The following is a 17,261-nucleotide window of genomic DNA, read 5'->3' as shown; positions in this document are numbered from 1 at the left end:
GGGGGGGGGTAAAATCCACGTTTGTTTCAGTTTCTTCGTCGAGGATAATTTTCTTTTTTCCACTTCACCCTCCGCCCCTCGTTCTTTCTCTTATCCACTGCATTCTCCATTGGCTTCTTTTGACGTCCCACTGTTGTACGTAACCGCGTACAGGGCCGCGACTCCTCTTCTTCTTGAGGTTCCGGGATTCCTCAGCGGCGAAAGTATACCTGGCTTCGACTTCGCAACGAAGTCGCAGAAGTATTTACGGTCGCCACGGGACAATGCTCACGCGTACACGCCGCCAATCCTACGCTTGGGGTATAAAGTGGCACCGCGTGCCTTCCGGCTGCCTTCTACGGGAAATATCTCCCGTGGCCGGATTACGGATTGGGGGAGGGGGGCTACTTTCACTGAACAGCGAGAACCCTCGAGTTATATAGATGCTGTCGCTCCTGTCCTTCCTGTTGCTGTTTTACACTCAATGGGTACCGCATTTACTTGCGGAAGAAGCATATTGGCCTTCACTGGATTATGCAGACTGGTAAGGCTGATTTTAAAGGTGTAAGAAAATGAGTGCCGGTCATCGCGTCATTATCCATTTCCTCGAATCAATCTCATGCGCGAGTGACGAATTTGAATTTTGGCGCGCGAACTCCGTAGCCAATCGACCGTGAGTTCGTTGCACTCGCTGTTGATTCGCTGTTCTGTTGCATACCAGAAGTCACGGTGGATACACTGTAGCGGCATCTTTCTGTTAAATTCCAACTTAACCTGTAACGCGGATATTTCAAGGTTGGGTTATGATCGCTGTTTTTCTCGAGGAAACGAGTCGTAACGTCGTAGTAAGTATACGCGAGGGTGTACTATATGCTGTAGTATTTTTTTTGTCATTGAAAAATAAAAACCACGGAGTATCGAGTAAGCCACTAGGATTCGTAAAATTCCTACGAGCATAGCAATCGTCCATTCTTATTATCCTATTCCTTTCGTTTCCACTGGCATTCGCGACGCTTTAATACACGACGCAAGGTATGCCGCGCCGCATCGCTGCCAAAGCACCTTAGACTCCAGTGCATACAAGGGACGGACTTCGTTAAATTTACAGTGCTCATAATCGCGCTTAAGGAGCGTGCACGGCTGAAGGTACTCGCGTATTTTCCCAATTTCGATATATCGTTCCTTTTTTTTGGGACGCATTTCCTGTACTTTTTGTATTTAATATGCCCAGTCATGCTTTTAGGAATTTCGTTACTGCGCATGCGTCAACGTGACTCACCGCGCCGTTTATTCGGAATCAGCGTGCATCGGGTGGTAATTAAAATACCGCGAAATTACTCCTAAGCAGTAGAAGACGTGGTAAATGTTTATGGTTCGTCGTATTCCCTTTCTCCTTGGCTGAGTTTATTGTAAATTGTCTATAATGGAGTAATACTTGCCAGTCGGTTAAGGCATCCCAGTACTGGCACTTGGCTCTCTCAGTTCATAAACCCAATAGGACCAAGAAGATGAAGAAAGCTTCCCAGGCAATTTCCTTGGACTCTCCCTCAACGTAGTATAGGCAATTAAGTCGGCTTTATCAAGGACTTTGTAAAACCTGCCGGTGACAGTCTAAGGATCCCCGTTGCCTCGCGTTAGCACGGGAATAGACTCGCTTTTAGTGCCTGCGTAAATATCCGTCCAGACGTTGGAGCGTCAGGTTAAAACCAACCGCGATGGCCCGAGGTAGCATAATTTATCAACTATTTTGCAGTGCCGATAACAAGGTTTTGCCGGGATGCCCTGCCTGAGAAAACTTTCATTCATCTGTATGACATGTATATATATATATATACACACACACACGTAAAGTCAAGAGACAGAAAATGATATATATATATATTCAAGTATATATTAAAAAAAAAAAAAAAAAATGAAAAAAAAACTGTACGACGAGGCTAACAAGAAAAAAAATGGCTACACTTTATCACGCGAATCGTATATTTGTCCTGGAAATGATACTTCAACCTGCTCGAGAGTTGCGTACGATAAATTATTACTTACGACGGTATTCGCGCCTTAACTACCCCGATCCGCGAGCTGTAAATTGCAAACCAGCAAGTAGGTACGCGACCGAACCGTAAAAGGCTTTACCTATTTCCCATGCTGTCTTTTCATCTTGATAACAAAATTACCTCTGACCATATACATATCCTACTTATGCCTGGTCCAACATTTGATGTAGCCTAATGCCTCATTTACTTGCATAACAATTTTTATATAATATGCATATATAAACTTGTCCAGGGACAGTTTTTAGGACATAGGCCACTCACAACGGCAAGCCAATGCGGTTTTTCCTATAAAAAAAAAAAAAAAAAAAAAAAAAACTAAACCTTGGGACATGTGGCATTGAAATTCTAACCTAATCTAACCTAACGAGCTACTTCTTAATCCATCAAAAAAAAAAAATGTTTTTCCTAAAAAAAAAAAAAAAAAAAAAAAAAAAACTAAACCTTGGGACATGTGGCATTGAAATTCTAACCTAATCTAACCTAACGAGCTACTTCTTAATCCATCGCAACTCCGAGTGTCTAGCAAAAATTTGTTTTTGAAAATTCATTGTGAGTGCCGCTTTATGGTCCTGAAAGTATACGTTACGTATCAAAATTCTTTCACACCCGTCCTGAAAAGCACCAAGTGTCCTAAAAACTGCCGATACTCTAGACAAAAAGTCCTGAAAAGTACCCTTTGACATGTATATATGTATATATATTATATCCCCCAGGTAGTTTTTCAAAGGTTAGAAATTCCATTATCATTTCGGTACGAAGGCACGTCTCTCTGCGGTCGCGTTAAGGTGTATCCACACCAGCTTCATCGTCAGGACATTCATCGATCTTCTAGCGGATCTCTCTAACCCTTTTATTTTCGTAATTTGATCGGTGCAACCCGACTGCTCTACACGCTTCCTGCGACCACTCGCAGCAAAAAAGCCTTGATTCGCTCGATCCCTATCCGCGCGATGTTACCAATGGATACGAAGAGGGTCCAGTGTTCCTGTCGACGACTTGCGTGTATACCTGGATGGAACTACGTAAGGATCTCCTCGAGAAGATAGAGTGCCGCTACTCTCATCATCGGGACGACGTGATAGGAGAATGCTAGTAGCTGGTAACGCGTTACGGCTCTTGCGGCGGTGTACGTGTACGCGCAAGAAGAAGAGGCCGCCGTCACCGCGATGTCTTCCAAGGAATCGGGCGCGGATCCGCGGAAATCGCGACAAGAAACTACGGATACTATGGGCCGCTTCCAATGCGGCGACAGCTTCACGCTAGGCCTCGTTACACGATTAGATGCTGGAAGCGTTTCTATGCGCGCGAATTATACTCCTCTAACAACCAATCGATCGTTATTGCGCGTCAGACAAATTTTCCCTATCAACCATTTTCGACTTTACGGCTCGAGTACCTGTCCCACTTCTTGCTCGAATATTTTGTCTCCGATCAGTCTAACTTTTAGTTACATTCAACCCGTATGAATTTTACAGGCCGAGTAGCCGCTCTTGTCTTGCACTTTGGCTGGTGTTTCGTGACTTTGTGGACGTTTTGCTAATTTAACATGGAAAATGCGTTAATCATTTGTCGTATAACGCGTAATGAATGTACCGGATCGAATTGGCTTTTCTCGTGTCCCGGAAGTCGTTCCTTCAAGTGGATGTCAATGGCGACTAGTGTTGCGTCACTCTGCCGCACGTGGATGGTAGTTCAAGTGTCTGTTACGTCTTAATTGTCAGCCGAGGTTCAATCCTAAGGCGGCTGCTTCTAGACGCGCGTATAATGAATATGATAAATTCGATATTAGTCCTGACGTTTTCACACTGTAAGGAGATAATCATTACAGCTTTTGTATGTAGGTTAGGGTTGGGTTAGGTTAGGTTGCTCGTACATTTTTCTACGCGACCCCCACACCAGACAGACCCTCTTCTCGACTCGCGTGCGGGCATTAATTGCAACAATATCTCAGTCGGGAGGTACGAGGATCTATTAAGGGATCAGGTAGGAGACTCTTTTGCGATAGGTAGCAAAGTATTTCAGCTCAATGTGCGCTAATTAGTCGGGATGCCTCGCGATATTTTACTGTCGGGACATTTAATATCTCGTTTGCTTGGCATTCAGTGTAAAAGCCAGGCTGCCCACTGGGAGAATCGTTTGCTGCCGGCGTTACTCCTCAGCCTCGGTTTGTATCGTGACCCCTTAGCATATCAAGGTCGACGTGCAAGGTTCTCCTCGTTTCGCTGGGAATGAACTTTCACGGGGAGTACACCTACTCAACCTAACCTACAAGAGAAGGAGAAAGAGAGAGAGAGAGAGAGAGAGAGAGAGAGAGAGAGAGAGAGAGAGAGAGTCGTCCAAGGGAGTAAAGGGGCGAATTCTCGATTGCCGTGTTCTTCGCGGAATTCCGCTTGCCGCGCGAAATTCCAATTAACGAGCGCTCGTTGCTCGCTGACTCGTGCGGTAAATAAAGAAAAATAAATATAAAAAAAATAAGACTCAGAGAATTTACGTAACGGAGCCGCGCGTTAAATTCTCTCCGTCGGTATAGCGTAAGCTTGCTGAAATAAATTTACGAATTTGTGGGAGGCTCGCTGCAGGTACGTAACACCGAAAACTTAAGTGTACAAGGAGAATGATGGGGGAGTGCGCGAGAGCCGCGAAAGGAGCAAAAAGAGAATTTACGTAAAAGGATATCCTTAAAAAGTTTCAAGCTCGCACTGTAATTTCGGTACTGCGGGTTAACGGGGTATCAACCTATCCTGCATGGATACACCTTCCGGATGGACACGAGCGATGCACGCCCCATTCGTATCTCTTCTCGACCGACTGAGAAATTTTCGCGGTCAGGTTGGTTAACACTCAGGAAATACGTGTCTGGTTTCTAGCAGACATCGACTACGTGATGCGAGGTGGATCCACTCAGGATTTCTCTATGGGGTCGAAATAAAAGGGAATCTCTCGCTTTCTCTCTTCCTCTACGTAGGAGAGAGCGCAGTAAGGGCGGCACGGAGGACCTCGGGGCACGGGAACTATTTCTCTTTACGCTCGTTGCTCCACGGACAAGATAAGTAAGGGTAACTACGTCTCAATAGGCCTCCTGGTTGGCGCGGAGCGAAGGCGCACGGCCCTAATATGGGACTGCTCCCAACAACCTCCTGCGGAAAGAAGGCATAGCCGAGTATTGTAAATTATTATTGCTGCCAGTTTCTTGCCTCCGTGGTAGCCATTCGCATTACTGCACTACTTATCCTCGCCATACTATCTATACAATACGCGCCGCGAACCCATCAAGTCAGCCGACCACGTAACCACGCACTGTACGGTTTCTGCGCCACTATGTTGCATTTCTACTCCCACTTTTCACTCTTACAACCTTGCTCGATTTTTTATTATATATTTTATCTCAACTATTATACAGGGTTATTCGCGGCAAACGCAATAGCTGAAATTGGCCGTGAATGGGTGATTTCATGAATCAGAGCAGGGTGGCATCGTTGAAGAAATGAAAGTTAACGTCGTAACGTTGCTAGGATCGTGAATTTCACGATCTTTCATTTGTTTAACACAGAATTTTTCAATCGCGTCCAACTTCTGCTGCTGCGTTCGCCGCTAATGACTCTGTATACATATAATAATGATTTTTCGAGAGTATCTACTTTTTTTTTCAATGGGACCGAAATATACAGTGGTACAAATTTTTATTATTTTCATATCCTGGAAGACCATGGACCGTCGTGATGCCTTAGACGCTCTCGTGTCCCTCTGGGCGTCCCAGGCGTTCCTGGTTATTGACTCGGAGATTCTCTTTGGATTAGAGGAGCGCCTTCGGTAAACAAGCGAAGGCGGGTTCGGCTCGCGGAACGTAATTACAGGGCCGACCTATCAAACCCGAGTGGCCGTTCTCCAACTCCTCGAACGTAGACACGGTACCGATACTGGCACCGATATACCGACTTATCCGCCCCAAGACCGATAATTAGCCTGATGTAATTTTCAACCGGGCGACCATTCTCGCGTCGACGCGTCGCACGCGAATCACTTACGAACGCGTCTTCGGCACGTTCGATCTCTATGACGTTTATCTATTCTTTAACTTTTCCCCCGAATTTTTTATTTACCTCTTTCTTTTTCTTCGTCAACCATATCCACTAAGCGTAAACCCATCCAACGTACATTAACCATGCACGCGGACGTCATTTCACCCGAACCGTTAAACCACTCCGTGCGTCCAGCCATTGGCTTCGCATTTACTCTCGCCGCACTAACGGGCCTAATGACTATAAATTATCTGTGGATCAAAGGGCACCGATCGAAAACGAAAATAACTCTCTGGTATACCGATGGTGACGAGTGACGTCATCGCTCGCGCATTACGACACGGAATCGCGACGATTATGAAACTCTCCAGTGAATCTACAATCGAAATATCAGCGCGTGCCCGACGCTGCGATTTGAAATTTTTGAAAATAAATAATTTTAATATTTCACTGTCTAGCTACCTTAATCTGCGATCGGTGATACCGTGAAACGAGAATTCTTCGCTTTTCACCATTTGCGCAACGAACGACAGACGTTACGGTGCCGAAAGGAGAACTTTGCGGATGATCTCGCCTTTCGTTACTCGTAAATGCCAAACGAGTGGTCGTCCTCTCGTATTTCATAGAAACTCAACGCGGCTACTTCTGTTTATTATTTACTAAAAAAAAAAAAAAAAAATGCGACAACCCGAGGTGAGATACTCGTTCTCATTATCATTAATGAATTGTCTCGTTCGTGAGGCTAGAATCGAATAATACCTGTCGGCAAGCATGTCCGTTTTGCACGCTATAGACATTGGATACGCGACTGGAGCTATATAGGTATACAGGTACAAGATAGCGAGACCAGAAAGGGCGTGACAAGAAGCAAGCTTAGCATAATAATATTTACTACTAGAAGAAACTTAAGAGATGTGAATATTCTATGTAAAGCCTCACCCAGGCTTGCACAACGCAAGTCCCGGACTGTATAATTATACACGATGGGACACGGGGACGACAGAGGATGCACACATCACCGCCTAGCCTCAGATCGAAGAATGTACAGGTTAGGTTCGAAGTTTACCCACTGGAGAATATGTCGTTGAAACTCGGTTATAGGTGGATATACAATTTGCGACACGCTCCTTACGATGGATGAAACTGTTTTTTGCAATGATTATTCTTATCAATAGCTACTTGAAAGTTTGCAACTATGAATATTTTTGGAAAATTGTTTTTTTTATTAAGTTTCAGTATTGTGCAAAAGTCGATTCTTTGATTTGGCTGTATTTAATTAGACTTGCCATTTAGTCTCCGCATACTCTATGCGCATATGGCTCATCGTCCTTTTCCCGTGTATTGCGCGATCGTCGAACAATGCGCGGCCCACGCTGACTTTAAATGCCTGATGCATGCTCGGAATTCTTTGTTTTATAATGCAACCAAGTACTGGGATACCATTCACGATCTCTCCTGGATGCTTTCTATGGGATATGGTACTGTTACTTTGTCACTATTATTTCCACTAGAATTCCCTAGTATAGTTACTAGATAGACTTGAGTCCTGAATTCTGTTGACCCCGTGCGAATTTTCTTTCTTTTTCCTAACCTAAGGATCCATTGAAATTTGGATTCACGTATGATACTTCAGGTGTGTACCTGCTACGTAGAATAGACCACACGAGCGAATTTCTATTGGCGTATATTCGTTTGCACGATAAAACGTCGCTCGACAATTCGTGACGGCGATAAGGCCACACGGTTTCGCTTCATGCACGCTCGCCAGCACGTAACGCGATTCGCGAGTAAAGTGCAACTCGCTAAAAGATACCTAGTACAGCGTTATCGTGAACGGCCATGTTAATTTATTTACAATGGTACCTTGTGGGCTCACGTGTTTTCATCAAGGATTAATATTTTACTTTTTTATTTTATTCTCACTCCTGACCTATGACCCGCTGAAAGTTCTCTTACGTTCGTATATGATGTATTTGAAATAATCGATGATCGATAAGTCATTGACCTCCCAGAGCATCGCCCCACGAGTTCTCGTTAATGCGATACAGCTAATTAGCTTATACGCGTAAGAGCGATTATCGTAAAGAAGCTACGATAAGGTTTTCTTTCTGTGAAAAAAAAAAGTTCTAAATCATATACTTTTGAAATACCATAAATCACATATGCAACAAATCTAAGACAACGTTAGTAAATCATTTGGCATATATTAATATCGTATTTGAATATTGGCAGCGACCACGGAGAAGACGAAGGATACGAAGGTCATTGTATAATACCAATCGCGTCCATTTCACTTAAACGGTGCTTTACTCGACATTCCATATAGAAATGAAAGAGAAAATCAAGAGAAGAAAAAAAGACGCCATAGGGATTTCCTCAAGGAATGAGAAAGTGCGTGTACTTAAATGGCGATCGCCATCATGTAATTCCATGAAATTATCCGGAGCCATACTGAAAAACCTGAAGCCATTTTGTGGTCTCGTCGCCTTTCGAAATCGTTCATTTTTTTTCCTTCGTCCATTACATTTTTTTTCTGCCCCTCCCACCTCCTCGCCGAAAACCTCCATCACCTATCAACATTGCCTACGAGATCATTCGTATTTATAGAATGTAAAGACTTTCGTTAAATTACTCGATTGTATCTATATTCATAAGAATTGAAATCGATATCCATACTGATTACACCTATGACCCACGATATGTGTAATATAATCGTTCACGCATGACACGTGTCAGTAAAACTGTACACGCATTATGAAAATTCAACCCGATCGATCTGTATAGCTACATACCAAAAAATGGATATATGACAAAAAATGATCAGCTCGCTCCATTACGCTGGCATCCGCAAAGGCTCCCGTTATCATCACACGAGTCGAATTGAGTTCCCGTGGCGTAATTTGTCGCATGGCAATAAAAAAGGTCGACGGGCACGAGAAAATGATCTAATTATACGCGAGTAGCCAGGTAGTGGTGGCTGCGCGGAGGTGGCGAGGAGCGGGGACGCTACGGTGACGGAGACGAAGAAGAAGGACAAGAGACAAGGAAGGCGAAAAAGAAAATCCAGAAGGTACATACAAGCAGTAGGAATGAGCTATTGCAAGAGCAATGGTATATCGAAGTCCCGAAGGTGGGGATCGGCGTATATACTCGTTCCTGATTGCGACACGCCCAACCGAGAGAGCAACTAGGAAACGTACATATGTATGTACTACCTAGCAAACGTATGTAGCTACGTACAAGTAACTAACGTGTACCTACCTTAGCTCGTGCCTTCGTGCCACGGGAGTAACACGCATTTGACATGGCTGGCATTCCATCAGGCTTGGTACATAGGTACCCAAAGGAACGGCAACCGAAGACTCTCCTCGAGCCGTCATCTCGAGCCGTTTTCAATGCTATCGGGATTATCGTCAAGAGTTTATGGTTGCGAGGGTTAAGTACTGTTGTGTGATGCTAATAGGGACATTTTGAGGAAGGTAATGGCTGCTTTGAATACCTAGAGTTAATTACTCAGGGTTGAATTTAGGGGTTGGTAAGGGTTGGTCTAAGGGTTATTACGTTTTATTGATTTGATTTATTATCAATTGCGATGATCTGTTTGAGATTTTCAAAATGAGATGATTCAAGGTCTGTATACGACTTTGTACGTTGGTAGTATAGTCGATCCACGAGTTCAGTCTCTATTTTTGACAGTTCAAGCAACGACTGTCTTTAGTAAATCACACGTGGATTTTTATAAAATGATTTAAATAATTGCTACAATGAAAAAAATATTTTGTGTAAAACCGTGGATATAATTTTTAACAAAAATTTTTATGCAGTGTTACACGTTTCTTTTCCGTGTGTCAAAAAAAAAAAACACGTGGAACTTGTGGACCGACTATAGGCAACTGCTACTTGGTATATCGCAAATGTACTCAGAACTTGCTACGCAGATTGGCATAGGGACGTGGAGCGCGGTAGGAGAGAAAGATAAAGTATATATAGAGAAGCGTACGCGAATGCTCAAGCGCGCCTGTATAATTGCAAGCAGGTGCCACATTAATCTTGCAGCCACCCATAACCCATTTTCTTTACTGCCCCGTCTCAGATAATGAAATAACAGCCGCGCACGCCGTGGAACAATAAACCAAATCAATTTCCTCGATTCTTATGATTTATGGGATATATCATCGTACACAGTCGGTGGTCGCTAAATCTAGGACTGCGGCTCTTTTTATTACGGGCGTCTAATATAATAATACTTTCCACTCATAATAGAATTTATGCATACGAGAAATTTTATTACTGATGCGAATTTTGCCATTAAAAATTCATGAGCAAACAGTTTTATGTGCAGGTAATGAAAAAAAGTTATTAATTGTGTCAGAATTAAAAATCAATATATATTTCACGTTTAATAAATCGGCCTTGCAGTGGCATTCCTCATTCCGAGAATGCAACGTGCCGGGAGCGAATCACCTGTTCGTTTTAATGCAGCTAAGAAATCGGCGGCCATGTTACTCCGGCGTTTCCGTCTGTTTGTTAATCACCGACCAACTGTCATTACTGTCGTTGGCTTTCGTGCATTTGCAATTTATGGGATTTGATTACGCAACGACATTAGCTGCCTTAAAAATTCATAATGAAGGAGTAACGACGAACGTAGTATAGCCGCAGTGCCAATCTGTTTCAGATGCATCGTGAAAGGTGTATATACATATACGGTATGCTGAAAATATATTATACTATATTTATATAATTATATAACCACATACCGTATGTAACACTCTGTGCGAGTTCCGTGTGTAAGTAATGGACGTAATTTGTATGAGAGGCGAGGTCGATTAATAAAGACATCTCGCATTAATATAATTACGTTCCTGCTGCTCGATGAGCTTAGACCGAACTGGACAAAGGCGAGTTTCCAGATCCGTAATATCGCAACGAATAAGATATTCGAACCAATGGTAAATTAGCAAACTGATTTTCGTCGGCAACGAACGATACTGAAATATTTTCAAAAGGATATCTCCAAGTGCTAATCAACGATAATAATAAAACCCTTCGATAAATGCAGATTAAAAGTTCACATTGATAAAAGATCTTCGAAGCGCCCGATCGCGATTCTCTGTAGATGGATACAAGCCGATTAGACCGCGGTAGATCTGCTTATGGTGCGTGCGAGACTCCTCCCATAAACGTGAGAGAATGCGTAAACCCCCCATATGGAGTATTCATAAATGCACTATACACGTAGAAACGTTGCGGTGGTTCCGGCACGACTCGGCCGCATCATCAGGACGCTCGGAAGATCATGCGCAGGGGGCGCGTATTACCACGGGATCCCATAGCTTTTCAATTAGCAGTGCCACGTGGTTGGCGAAAAACTTTTGCCCTCGACTTGGTAATTATCGAGCATCGACGGGGAGCGATGATTTCTCGTCGATTACAGCCGCGGAGCGAAGACGTACGAGAATAGCATGCGAGTACGTAGATAGGAGCACAGGAGGGAGAGAAGGCAGAAGTAAAGAAAAGATAGGCGTAAGCGCGAAAAGAGAGTCCGAGAGAGACCCCTGATGCAGCAGGACTCCACTCTCCGTTGAGGAACCTGGCGGGTTTCTAGCTGGCGGTAGCCGCGGCTAGTTAGCGAAGAGGAATCTCCGATAATATATGATCCAGTCTTAGCTTGACGCTCCGAGTGCTGAGGGCCCGCGATATCCTCGCCGCTGTACAATGCGCCTGTAACGTTGCGGGCATATCGCGAGCCACGCGGAGGCCCCAGAGGATCCTGCATGAGTTACGAGGCGCCCGATGACCCCCGGTACGAGCTGTCAGGTGTCTCGCTTGGAGCCTCGTAATTTAAAGTTCTAACCGCGGAATGAGACTAATTTATGTTGAACTATATGAGGATACAAGTGCAAGAATGTTGGGCTCTCGGCTGTAGATGATATCAGCCCCTCCACCCGAACAATGGCGATACCGTTCGAGCAGGAAGTCGAGCCATGGCTAACTGTCTTTTCCGGGAGTTTATGCGCCCGAGCACATGTGAACCGACACGAGGTTATGTGATGTATTACGGCTGGAGGACGAAATTAAAAGATCCTAGTCGGCGGCCAGAAAAATCCATGACCAGTTGGCACGACTGGAAATCTCGGGAGATCCGGCGAGCCTGAGCACGTAGCTGGACCGAGGTCGGAGGACGTGAAGTTAGATGAGAGATTGCGGTTCGCATGTGGACGACGAACGGGTCCTGAGGCGCGACAACTCGTGTTCTACGCGAGCCTGTGCTTATCCCATCTTGTGACTTCCGCGACCTGGTCACCGTATTCCAACCACCAGGACCACTAGGAAAGCGCCGCGCCGCGTCGCGGTGCTCCTCGCCGTTTTTGACGTAGGGGAAGCGAGGAACCTCGGGAGGCCAGCCGGTTCGCTTCTTGCTAATAAACACGTTGGCCACACAAAAAGCTACGGTGTCACGCGTAACGGCTGACGCGCAAGACGGATGGCTTGGACGCTTTTGCCCGTCGCCGAACTCTCTTTTTTAGTTTCACCTTCTTTTATTAATACCTTTTTTCTTTTATCGCTACGTGCTTTCTTTTGTTCTTTGCATATCGTACCTATACTCTCTGTGTCTGATATAGTGTACTAGAACGTACGTGCAGCGACGTAGCCCTGCATACGATTAGTCGGTTCGTGTCGCCCGTCCTACGCACACGCCTTTGTGTATGACAGAGTGAAAAGAACCACGTGGTAACAGGACACGTGCAAACGGGGACACATCGCGCTCTCATGTTTTTGACACTATGGTTTTGCTGTTGGTACTAACTTTTACGTAGTCAAGTATCTGCATGATTTCATGTATGAATTGTGTAATATATTTATAAAATAATTCTTTCCTAAACCATGTACTCTGGAATGTGGTCTCGTACAGCTGTGGTTAAAATGTGGAAAGTACATGCGCGTCATCCGGTGAACCGTGGGAGTACAATTTTAAATGTATTATGTATGTATATTGGTATTAGGTAATTTTCGAAACTTGTGCCCTGTGGCGCATAAGCGTTTGCACCTTATCAGAGAAGTTCAAGTCCCGTGACAAAGCGCACGCAGTCCTACTAGAGGATTTCACGCGAACGCGCGTTTAGTGCCTTAAGACGAGTTTCTAATTTTCCTCGCGGTCGACTTCGACTTTCTATGGTCTGTAAAAGAAAGCACTTAACGAGCTGCACTTTGCCGGTTGCAGCGCACGAGTGGAGCAAATGGTAAACGGCCACGTACGTATTGTGAACTCGACATAGCGATTGTGCATCCGACGAGATATGCGGCTCGCAATCGTTTCCCCGACGATGATGCACTTCGGATGTGACTTTTCTTACTTTTTTCCCTCACCACCCCTCTATGTATACAGAATTCTCCTGTCGTTCTTTCCTTTTTATTTTTTTTTCAACAACTCGACCATCTGGTTCACTGTTCCGTCGACTTTCTCCATTAATGGCAGAACCGACCTCACCGCGCACGCAAAGTCATTGACGAAATTGCCAAGAATCTCCCACCTATAATATTCATCTTATTTCGGAAAAAAAAGAGAGTTGCGATAATTAAACATTTTTGAAGCCGCGAACAACTCTCTTAGACAAACATTAACGTATACTTAATTTCTAAAGGTCTCATAAAATCTCGTACGTTATCTCCGATGAAGATTATAAATTAAGATGCTCGTACGATAACGATGTCAATGGACACGTCAAATAAATGATTTTCAGCTATCTTCAATTATATTCCAGCGAATCCCATTACGTGCGCGTCTCGATACAACACCAGGTTATAGCGTGTAGAATTTTTGACACGCAACCAACATTTAACCAGCAACGTGCCAAAGCAACGCAATTACTTTCCATGACGTCTTTCCTCTGTTTGGCTAATAAATATCTCAGCACTCCTAGAAAGATCTAGCTTCGTTTGTTCTCCGTGATATTTTTTCCCGCGCTCGTTGCGCAACGCAACGCTCCGAGGCGCTTCGATAAACTCCAAACTCTGTTTATATCAGCACTAAACAACCGAAACGCAAACGAGTCTTCCCATACGTGATGTTTGTGCGTTTATTGTTCCAGCCGGAAACGGTACCGCAAGCCCGAATCGACATGACGAGAGTCCTGGAGGTTGCCGCCGCCGAGGACGTCACAGGACATCCCTACAGTCTGGCCATAACGGCACCGGAAGGTGTTACGTTCATCAAGGGAACCTGTCGCGAGGAGACACGCTGGTGGGGTGACGTTCTCCAGGTGTATACGCGAAACAAGGTAATGCATATATATATATATATATATATATATATATATATATGTGCATATGTGCATATACATCAGGTATATAGATACCTGTAACCTTTTAAAGACCGTGACAGTTCTTATCGGAAATTCTTACAAGTACGAAAAACAAGAAGAAAAAAAATGCACTCAACTACCAAGGATGAACAACATTTTAATCGCGACGTGCCTAATTACCAACGTTCCAAGATAATAAAACTGGCACGTTCCGCTACATGGAAACGCGTAACGTTCGGAATTGTCGATAATCAGGATGCAGCTAGTCCACGAGAAATCCTCTATTCCTTTTTAGTTCCCGTTTCTATTATCAGCAGTGAGTGCCCAGCTACGGTCGTATGTAGATAGAGTCAAAAGGAGAATTGCATGTCCCACGTAATTACCATGGTTACACTAATCCACTGTGTCCGCGATGGGCAAATGAATGTAGCCGCGCGCGCGGAGCTACGTAACGTACAACGTATACGTGATACGTGCGAACGTGGGCAAGGGACACGCGCGACGCTCGGAAAGTCGCTCGTTAGGCGCTCTCGTAGTCGCGCCTCTATGCTTTATTAAAGGTTATGAAAAGAGAAAATGGGAGAGAGAGAGAGAGAGAGAGAGAGAGGGGAATGGAAGATGGAGAACCGACCGAAGAGAACGGCGTGCAATTCATCGGCGAGTACCTACTGGCTGTGCGGCAGTAGCATAATCATTAGCGCATCCTGCTGCGTTATGCTCGTTACGTTGACAATACGAGGCGTGGGGCCTCGCATGGAGTACTTGACAGCCGATTGGCTCCTTCCTGCAATTCTTCGCGATCCTGTACCACCTAATAGGGAAGGCATTGGAAAAATGAATTTCACGTAGCTTCATAGAAACTAGCCCTTACCCATTCTCCACCTCGTAATATTTTCTTCGAGAGCGTTATATCGGCTATTTTACTTATTTTCCTTGCACGTATTACGAACGGTGCTAAGTGGCTTGCGTAATCATTACGAAATCATTGGCAGCCAACTTCAGACCGCCTATAATATAATTCGAAAACGTGTCGTCCGATTACGCGGCGGCTACAAACTCGTTTCAGGGATTAAAGCGCGCGCGGCATTCGGGAGTCGCGAATCGATCGGGTCGCTCGATCGATTGAGCGCACAAGAAAAGGAAAAGGATAGAGATAAAAGGAGACGAGAAGAGAGAAAAAAGATGTTACAAGATTCATCCTCCGGGCTCTTTGGTCGGTCAAGGACGCAGGAATCTTATGTACCGTTCGCGATTACTATCGTCGTTCAGATATACGTTTAACGGGCGACAACGAGTTTAAGCCGCGATTACATTGGCGAGCGACTAGAGACGTTACGAAAGTCGCGCGAATAACGTTCGATTAGGAAATCGAGACACCTCGTTCGTCACAGCTGCCGATCGACCGGTCGCAGACACGTTAAGAGGCCAAGGCTATATACGTGCACATGGTTGCCAACGTGACGGAAATGAATTTTCGCCATTTTTCTTTGTCATTCCTAGATCGAGAAGATTCGTCCGCGGAATGTCACGGTTACCATCGGTCTGCTTGTGGATTATCGAAAATCAACGTAAAGTTGGTTTTGTTACCGATCGACTTGTATTAAGAAAGTGCACGTACTTCGATTATATCTATAGGATCGCAATGAGCTTTCGCAATGGCAGTCAATACGCGACTATCATTGACACGAATACGTAGCGAACGATAAATCACCTCGCGACAGCATAACACGCTCGGTATTGTTGTTTCTTGCATGTCGACGGATCTTATGAATTATGCAGTCGAAGAGTGCTCGTAATATACCTATAGACAGTTATCATTCGCTATTGATTACACTTTGCTATAGGATTCATAGACCCGAACCACTTTGCTTACATAGGAATTGACTTTATCGACACTCGTTTACTTTCAGGGACGACACAAGAGAAATGCCACATTTCCAGGAGGTCAAACTACCATCCTCCAGGTCACCCCCACCATTCGCAGTAAGTATCTTGGATTCATCTAAATATTTAATTATCTTTTGAAACTTACGAGCGTCATCATATTATTACGACGGTCTTCGAGATAATCCATTGATGATCCCAATCTCTACAAGGTCACGTTACTCCACGCTGACCGATCTTGCGTCATTAATATATCACGCGACAAGACTCTCACCACCTTGCTATTTACCTGCACCATTTTCCTGGAAGTCCTCGAGATGATAATCCTGCAGCCACGTTTTCGCGTAGTCACGCCAATTTGTTTATTTCACTGCGTCATTGCTTCCCCCAGGTAACACGCCGAACCCGCCACGACCGCGGTTCAACAGCTGCCGATCGGAGCCACGCAGTACAAGCACCACCTGGCTCCCGGAAGCTACCTCAGCGGAGCTCTGTACTTCCGGTTTCACCACGAGCACACCCTTACCGTCGAGTACATCATCCAGTGCGATATCGACTACCACCGTTGCCAATGGTATCGCCAGTACCCTGACAGCTGAACCGGCAACCGGAAGCGCCATCAGGAATAGCCTGTCCACCTTGAGGAATACCACAATGGAGAACGGTACCACTGGTCATCCTTATATCTCGACGACGATCGCCGTTAATGGTTCATCGGTGACTTCCACTTCGACGACCAGTACCTCAGTCACGTCGAGCTTAATAGATAAGCCACCTATCGCACCGAACGAAGGAAGAGCTTACAGGGATCAACCAGCCAGTAGCGCGTCCCCACCTACCCGGGATAAACTCCGTGCAGAAGACAAGGCACGTCGAAGAATGAGTCAGCAAGGAGAACGCTCCGTCACGGCCCCCGTCAGTTCTGCTGAAAAATTGGGTCAGTCTGTGTACCTGTGATTGTTATGATATTAATGACAGAATCGATGAGACCCCAGGTCACCATAGTGGATGACGACTGG

At 44.9% G+C, this 17,261-nt stretch overlaps 1 protein-coding gene across 8 annotated transcripts in view; it reads left to right on the top strand.

Annotated features, from left to right (window-relative positions):
• The window catches only part of LOC107267318 (protein outspread), an 88,487-nt gene that overhangs the window by 60,245 nt on the left and 10,981 nt on the right, over positions 1-17,261 (top strand). For all 8 annotated transcript variants that reach the window (XR_003059627.1, XM_015738864.2, XM_015738855.2 and 5 more), the window contains 3 exons: positions 14,146-14,334; positions 16,269-16,341; positions 16,634-17,179. Coding sequence is in view for 7 of the 8 variants with exons in the window: in XM_015738864.2 (XP_015594350.1) it covers positions 14,146-14,334; positions 16,269-16,341; positions 16,634-17,179 (808 nt within the window). In the remaining variant the exon portion in view is untranslated. The remainder of the gene's footprint in view (positions 1-14,145; positions 14,335-16,268; positions 16,342-16,633; positions 17,180-17,261) is intronic.

This window comes from Cephus cinctus, unplaced genomic scaffold (genome assembly GCF_000341935.2).
Source record: "Cephus cinctus unplaced genomic scaffold, Ccin1 Ccin1_scaffold0029, whole genome shotgun sequence".
Taxonomy (NCBI): domain Eukaryota; kingdom Metazoa; phylum Arthropoda; class Insecta; order Hymenoptera; family Cephidae; genus Cephus; species Cephus cinctus.
The sequence above is the reverse complement of the archived record's forward strand: the minus strand, read 5'-3'. Positions and strand labels throughout refer to the sequence as shown.